This window comes from Cyclopterus lumpus, chromosome 1, assembly GCF_009769545.1.
Source record: "Cyclopterus lumpus isolate fCycLum1 chromosome 1, fCycLum1.pri, whole genome shotgun sequence".
NCBI lineage: Eukaryota > Metazoa > Chordata > Actinopteri > Perciformes > Cyclopteridae > Cyclopterus > Cyclopterus lumpus.
Window position 1 is genome coordinate 10,256,246 of NC_046966.1, and position 8,999 is coordinate 10,265,244.

At 41.2% G+C, this 8,999-nt stretch overlaps 1 protein-coding gene across 1 annotated transcript in view; it reads left to right on the forward strand.

The window, feature by feature from the left end:
- The first annotated feature begins 2,326 nt into the window (after positions 1–2,326).
- pkd1a (polycystic kidney disease 1a) overlaps positions 2,327–8,999 on the forward strand; it is a 57,595-nt gene continuing 50,922 nt past the window's right edge. Inside the window, exon 1 of the mRNA XM_034530780.1 lies at positions 2,327–2,813. Coding sequence (XP_034386671.1) covers positions 2,539–2,813 — 275 coding nt within the window. The 5' untranslated portion in view covers positions 2,327–2,538. The remainder of the gene's footprint in view (positions 2,814–8,999) is intronic.

The window sequence follows — 8,999 nt, forward strand, 5'->3', positions numbered from 1 at the left end:
CAGTGCAGCTTCATAAGTTGACTGACTTTTTAGCAGTTAGAACAGGATGAATTAACAATAGGCTATTAAATGCATATCCTGATACTATAAAGAATGTTCTGGTATCCATATACGGTATATCATTGTATCGCCAGAATATATCTAGAATCAAAACTTCAATAACTCATTGCTTTGTTTTTTTGCCACGCTAGCCACCACTTGAAAATATCTGAACAACTATCAGATGGATTGCCATGAAATTTGGTACAATCATCGCTCTCAGGATGAGCTTCAATAACTTTGGATCAGTTCACTTTTCCTGTTACATCATTTAGTCAGAATTGTAATTTGTCTAATACTTTATTTTATGACCAAATATCTGTAAAAAATCATTAATTTCAGTAAAACTTTATTTTATGGGTCTCTGTCGCAAATCCTGTCGGACCTCTCACTCTTTCATTCATTTATTAATTTCCTCTGCCTGGTTTCATGTTACTGAAAGGGTCTGGAAAGGCGTTATCAGAGGGCAGGTAGGCTGAGATGGGTCATTTCAGACCCATGTCAGCCTACCTGCCCTCTGATAACGCCTTTCCACCGCCTGCTCCACCGCCTGCTCCACTAACTCACCTGCTTCCCATCTCCCTGATTGACCCAGTCACATATTAACCATGCACCTCTAGTTCTTCACTAGTTTTTGTATGACACTAAGCCTTTCTGCCTTCCTTACTTACCTGTCTGATTCCCCGGACCCTGATTCCTCGCCTTTGTTTGCCCACCTGGCCGCCTTTTGAACTCAATGGAAGCCCATTTACATCACTGTGATGAAAAAGTGAGAAATAATGAGATTATGAGTATCTCATGATTATGAGAGTTGGAACACATTGATACAAAAAATATGAGGGATCACAAGTCTGAAATAGGATGGTTTTAGGTATTACAAATTTGTAAATTCATTACAGTGTCATATACTCGCTGTGAAAAATGTGAGTTATTTGGCCTGAAAACATTTGATCCACTCCCTCTTCCATTCACACATGTTTTGCTTCTCAAGTATGAACTCTGCAATGAAATCCTGCCAATGAGGATAAGCAAGCGCAAGAGTTATTGTGGGACTCTTCTTTTCTTTGTGCAGAGCAGCAGATGCCTGCAGCGAGGATGGCTGGGCCCTGGCCAACTCAAATACACAGGAAACACCTAACACGTGCCCTGCACTGCTTCAGGAAATACTGCAGAGCGACAAGGGAGGGTGAAAGTGTGTGTGTGTGTGTGTGTTTGTGTGTGAGTGTGTGTGTGTGTGTGTGTGTGTGTGTGTGTATGTGTGTGTGTGTGTGTGTGTGTGTGTGTGTGTGTGTGTGAGGTCGTGTTTCTAAAATGTGAAAGAAGTTCACTGTCATTACACAATCAAATTTACAGCAGATCTGTGTCATTTCCACACTTCAGATGAAGAATTGCACATCTCTGTGGGTAAAGGAGGCCGCATCAGCAGCAGCCATCGACATGTAGCTCTTCGTCTGCAGATATATAGAAATGCACACAGACGGAGGTATTACTCTGTATTTCAGACAAGAGAGTTGTCACCGTTAACGTTATGGGCCTTCTGGAGTCTGCACCAACCTGACAATAGACAGCACCATTGTGAGGAAAAACCTTGTGTTACAATTCACATTTGAGCCCACAACACACATTCTGCCTATATCTGATGTTGTTTTTATTTGTATTATATGTGTTTATTTCTCATGCTTTGTAATCAACACTGGATGCGAGCACTGTTAGTGATTGACGGATTTAATAAATTGTACTTTGTACTTTGAGCAAGGCTGGATTATCAACTGGGAAAAGTGCCCCAGACCCTCAAGGTCCCTGAATCCTAATCAGTTGATATTGATAATTTAATTGTTTTTGAATTAAGTGCTAATTTGGTCAGGACATTCGGCTACTACTGTTAATGTCAGTTGAAAGGTCAAAGGTCCATTGTTTTTTTTGTCTCACCAGACTTGTATCAAATTGCATCATATTCCTCAATAAATACGTGATTAATCATGGGTCAATAGGGGCCCATAAGGCTACCACCAATAACTACATGGTAAAAGAGAGACACGCACACACAATATCAAGTACAACACTGATTACATATGTTCTATACTTCTTGTAATTCTTTCTATTTCCTTTGTAAATTGTGTTCAATACAAGAGTGTGAGTAGAATATGAGACGAAGTGCTTTGACATTGAGGAAGGAACGAGGGCACATGAAGCAGTGTGCGGCGGCTCAGAGAACTGCATGAAGGGGAAAGAGGAGGAGAGAGGAAGTTCTCTCAAACTTTTTTTTCCCCCTGAAAGAATTCTGGAGAAGCTCCGTTAGGTTTTCAGAAGAAGAGGACCCGATCAGCAGAATAGAGAAACACGCAGGGGAGATAACGGTGATCCCTTCTTCCCTTTTGGTCTCCTCACATGAACGCCGTGGAAAAGGGGACGCGCGTGTTTGGCTTTGTCCTGTAAAGTGTGCTCCTTCCCAGACTGAGAGGACTTACACCATCAGAGGCGATGAGATGTGAGTGAGCTATGCCTTGTGGAAATGGACAGACTTTAACCAAGCGAAAACATGGCGTCTGCGTCCCGAGGTTTAGCTTCTTCTCCAGTCTGCTTGTGGCGCTTTGCTGCCTGGAGGCGTGGGGCTCCGGGCCGCCGGGGGACGGCGGCAGGAGCTGCAGCCCATGTCCCGTCAACTGCAGCTGCGCGCCGGCGGGGCCCCAGCCGTCCTGCGTCGTCAACTGCTCCAACATCGGGCTGGAGAGGGCCCCGCCAGCGGCAGACATCCCGCTGGCCACCGCCGTGCTGTAAGTAACGTGCCTCAGCGGTACGGTGAAGGGTACTTAATAGTTTAAAACACAAGCTTATGAAGATTAAAACTAACTCTAATGCGGCACATTTATTTAAGTTAACGTGACAAGCAAGACATATATACTCTTAATTGTTTCCACTATATATTATTATTATTATTTATTTGACAAATAAATATACTTGTGGGTGTAACTTGTGGTTTGCCATGCGGTGACCAATAACTGATGCTCTTAACCTGGTTAACCATGATTTTATTTCGAACATGTCTCTTTCTTTTTTTTTTTACTTCATCCACAATTGAGAGAAGGATAGTTTTCTATTTTTTTTTTTTTTTTTGTGCTCTTGTTTTTTTGGTGTCATGCCTGAAACCAAAACAAACTGGTTGATCAGTCAATTGGTTCGATTGACTGAAAATAAACCAGCAGCTATTTTGATTATTGATTAATGATTTGAGTCCAATGTCAAACCATTTGCTTGTTATCTTAAATGTGTGTATTGACTGCTTTTCATCATTTTGTATCTTTGTAAATTGGTCATCTTTGTGTTTTCGAATGCATTATATTATATTATATATATTATTTTATATTATATTACACAGAATGATTCATTGATTAAAAGAGAATATAATTGGCAGATTAGACAATAATGAAAATGATAATTTGTTGCAGCCAGAGGCATGCATATATACACTCTGACAGATGTGGGGGTTGGATAAATAAATTAAAAAAGAAGAGCACCAAACCTGCGCACTAGTGTATGTTGTTAAAAAACAGAAAAACATATCAATTATATTTCTCGAAAAACATGCAGCATTTGGATACACAGACGTTTAATAATAATACAAAAGAGTAGGACTTTCTTTGAGGTTACTTTTGTGTATGGCGCAGGCTTCTATTGAAGGTGTGTGTGTGTGTTTGTGTGTGTGTGTGTGTGTGTGTGTGTGTGTGTGTGTGTGTGTGTGTGTGTGCATTTTTTTAGTTTGGTAGCTTTTGTTGAGTTGGTCACCGGAGAAGTGAAGCTGGTGTTCGTGGTGCAGATCAGTCCTCAGCCTCTGGTGCTGCTGCAGCGAGAACATTCTGTTCTGCACCAACGGAAGACATATGTTATCAATTATTTATTTCCCCTCACTCTACCTTCTTTTATTTAGGTTAGATATTTACCTTAAACCAGGGCTAAAAGTCAATGCACATTATTTTGGAACTTGCTTACTTCAAAAGACGTGACTAAATACGCATATAAATATTGTTTAAATTAGGTTGTTTTGTAAGCAGATAACTAACTAAAGGCAGCGTGGATATTTGTTACGTTTTGAATGTATTTAAACCTTTTTCCCTCATCACAACAAGCTTCCTTAAATAGCACTTGACATTCAGTGATCATATTTACATAAGAGAAGAAGAGTGCTCTGTTAAGTGCCAGGTTAATTAGAGGCAGGCCCTGCAGTGGGATCTGTCTCTAACCACGTCAGACTTTATTGGAGCACTAATTGCATCAGTCTAGATAAACTTCCTCGGCCCGACTACCAGCAGAAGCCATATGTGGAGGTGACTCACTGTGAACATTACTGTCCTCACTAATTTGGCCTCTTGTCTGCTGCTCCCACCCTATAAGCAGAAGCATGGAACTAAAGTCAGATATTTAAGTTCATGCCATGCAATTTCATGGCTGACCGTGGCAGGAAGAGACACCCAGCCAAGATCCAGTGGAGAACTTCACTAGATTCATATTATCATGCTGCAGGCAGTGCTTGGCCTCTCTTACCCATCACTCAATATTTAAAGAATACAAAAATATAATTTACTGGCAGGGACTTGTCGGGAAAAGGGCCTGTCTGGGTAATATATTAGATATAAGCCCTCCTAAAGTCACCTTTCTCACCTTCTATTGAATTCAGTTTTCCTTCTCATCAAGGCTATTATGAATCTCTGCAAGGTGCTTTTAAAGCATGTCAAACTGGTTTAGGTATGGCTACGGGGAAAAGGTACGGCCTAGAACTGGAAAACAAAAGGCATTATTATTTAGCTTTCATTTCCACAGATATGAATAGTGGGTGACATAATTGGATTTCTCACTCGATCATTCACACACGTGATCACTCGATCACTCACTCACTCGGTCACTCACTTACTCGATCACTTACTCGATCACTCACTCACTTGATCACTCAATCACTCGCTCACTCACTCGATCACTCACTCAATCAATCGCTCGATCACTCACTCAATCAATCACTCGATCACTCACTCGATCATTCACTCACTTGATCACTCACTCGGTCGGTCACTCACTCGATCACTCACTCGATCACTCACTCAATCCCTCACTCGATCACTCACTTACTTACTTACACGATCACTCACTCACTTGATCACTTACTCGATCACTCACTCGATCACTCACTAACTCAATCAATCACTCTATCACTCACTCGGTCGGTCACTCACACACTCGCTCACTCACTCGCTCAATCAATCAATCACTTGATCACTCACTCACTCGATCACTCACTTACTCGATCACTCACTCGATCACTCACTAACTCAATCAATCACTTGATCACTCAATCCCTCACTCAATCACTCACTTACTCACTTACACGATCACTCACTCGATCACTCACTAGATCACTCACTAACTTGATCACTCACTCGATCGCTCACTCGATCACTCACTCGATCACTCACTAACTCAATCAATCACTCCATCACTCACTCGATCACTCACTCACTTACTCCATCACTCGATCACTCACTTACACGATCACTCACTCGATCACTCACTTACACGATCACTCACTCGATCACTCACTCGATCACTCACTCACTTGATCACTCACTCGATCGCTCACTCGATCACTCACTTACTCGATCACTCACTCGATCACTCACTTACTCCATCACTCACTCGATCACTCACTCACTTACTCCATCACTCACTCACTTGATCACTCCATCACTCACTCGGTCGGTCACTCACACACTCGCTCACTCACTCGCTCAATCAATCAATCACTTGATCACTCACTCGATCACTCACTTACTCACTCACTCGATCACTCACTTACTCGATCACTCACTTGATCACTCAATCCCTCACTCGATCACTCACTTACTCGATCACTCACTCGATCACTCACTCGATCACTCACTCGGTCACTCACTTACTCCATCACTCACTCGATCACTCACTTACTCCATCACTCACTCACTTGATCACTCCATCACTCACTCGGTCGGTCACTCACACACTCGCTCAATCAATCAATCACTTGATCACTCACTCGATCACTCACTTACTCACTCACTCGATCACTCACTAACTCAATCAATCACTTGATCACTCAATCCCTCACTCGATCACTCACTAGATCACTCACTAACTTGATCACTCACTCGATCGCTCACTCGATCACTCACTTACTCGATAACTCACTCGATCACTCACTCGATCACTCACTAACTCAATCAATCACTCCATCACTCACTCGATCACTCACTCACTTAATCACTCACTCGATCGCTCACTCGATCACTCACTTACACGATCACTCACTCGATCACTCACTCGATCACTCACTCACTTAATCACTCACTCGATCGCTCACTCGATCACTCACTTACTCGATCACTCACTCGATCACTCACTAACTCAATCAATCACTCGATCACTCACTCGGTCACTCACTTACTCCATCACTCACTCGATCACTCACTCACTTACTCCATCACTCACTCACTTGATCACTCCATCACTCACTCGGTCGGTCACTCACACACTCGCTCACTCACTCGCTCAATCAATCAATCACTTGATCACTCACTCGATCACTCACTTACTCACTCACTCGATCACTCACTCGATCACTCACTCACTTACTCACTCACTCGATCACTCACTTACTCGATCACTCACTCGATCACTCACTAACTCAATCAATCACTTGATCACTCAATCCCTCATTCGATCACTCACTCACTCGATCACTCACTCACTTGATCACTCACTCGATCACTCACTCACTCGATCACTCACTTACTCGATCACTCACTCGATCACTCACTCGATCACTCACTCACTCACTTGATCACTCACTCACTTGATCACTCACTTACTCGATCACTCACTCGATCACTCACTCACTCGATCACTCACTTACTCGATCACTCACTCGATCACTCACTCACTCGATCACTCACTCACTTGATCACTCACTCACTCGGGTGGATTGTGATTCAGAATGCTGTGTCTGCCTGAAGTTCGCGACTCTTTCAGTCCACACAGCCTCGGCTTCTCCTGCTTCCATTCACAGTCAGTCTCTACATCATAAAATTTAAGGGGTGGGAGATGAAGCAGCGTAAATTATTGAATCGGTTAATTTTATTTATTTATTTATCATTGATGACATTTTAAAAAGGTAGTGGAAAACACCCATTGCAATTTCTCTGTACCCAATGTGAGGCAAAATAATATAATAATAATAATAGACAACTAAATATACCCTACACTACCATGTGAGACCCAAATAATATTTTTACTATTTAGTATAATGTGAGACAAAAAATTCATTGAATGATTGTATCTCTATTGCAGATACACAGTATAGCATAGGCATTCAGATGCAGACACATGTCACCTCATTAACATTAACAGCTTAGTTACTATACTGTGTATCATGCTCATCTTATTGAAGCTTAATTAACCACCGTAGCTTATTTCTACTAGAAACTTCTACTAGAAAACCCTGGAAAGGTTGTTCATATCACAGTGATTTAAATGCTTTGCAGGTGCAGGTTGAGTGTTTTTCTGTGGTAAAATTATGAATTGACTACGTTTTTTCTACAAAATCAGCATTGGTATGTGACCTTCACGTGTCTGGTTGTGCGTGTATGTCGGTGGTAGAGCGGGAGAGAGGCATGATTGCTGAATTTATTTGTATTTTATTTTTCTTAATTAATTGTGCATGAACATTTAGACTACTACTGGTTATTTAGCCATAACGTGGGTACTTGGACTAAATTAGTTGGTATTTGTTTATATTGTCTTAATAATCTTGACATTTTGTAATCTTATGGCATTTATTAGAGGCTGAATTGTACTTTGAAGGTATTTTTCCTATCAGAAAAATCCTGGTTCATGATTATAAAAAGTTTCTTTATCAAGGATTATAAATATTGAGATGTTACTACTTAAATATGCAGACATGCTCTGTCGGCCTGGTCTTGTTTTCTGTTTAATGTCACACAGTTGTTGTTAATCACACACTCTGTCTGTTACACAGTTTTCCTTTTAGTGAACAGCAACAGAATTCCATCTGATGAATGGAAAGGTTAGACGGTAATAAAAACAAAAGGGACCTAAAAGGAGGTGAAAGCAGTGCTGTCCCTAACTAGCCACAAATAAAAATGTTTTAGACACATCAGCGGTAAAAAGAATAATCTAGTGTAGGGAAGTATTTTGACATACCACAGAGTGCAGTTGGAGAAAAGCATTCCCATTACACACCAGTCCATCAGTTCCAACCCACACACATAAAACACATCTCTTAACACTTCATTCAGACTGTTTATGCAATTCTGAAGTTACTTCTGGGAAATGCTTGTTGATTGCGCTCCAAAGTCTCTGCAGTCTTTGTTTGGTATGCAGATTGCTGTTACACAACTTATTGTGACTCTGTCCGAGGACAGAAGACAAAGAAAGTGAATGAGAGATTTAGTCAACATCCATCTGAAAGTGCACAGCTTGGAACACATACTCAGTTCACAGGTCATGAGGTTGGTGTAACAGATCAATCTCTTTGGCGACGTGTAATTGAATGTATTGTGACTTTTATTGCTGTCATTTTCCTTTTAACGGCTCGATCACTTTGGCCATAGGTTATGAAAACAATAAAGTATTTGTACATAATTATGATAGTCATGTGACCCTTCACACATACAGTACCTTCCACATTAAGGTCAGTGAAGTCAGTCCAAATAGAAAAGAACCCAGAGGCCATGCCAGAGTTGAAGTGCATCCTTTTTTTATTATTACATTACAAGATATAAAACAAATAGACGCCCACAGGTGCTTTACACTTGTTGAGAAACAAACAAGTACGTGGAAAGCGCTTGATTTATTTGACTTTGCATTGAATACAAACACAAAGAGTGTGCAATATTCGTCAGGCTGATACATCTGAGTTG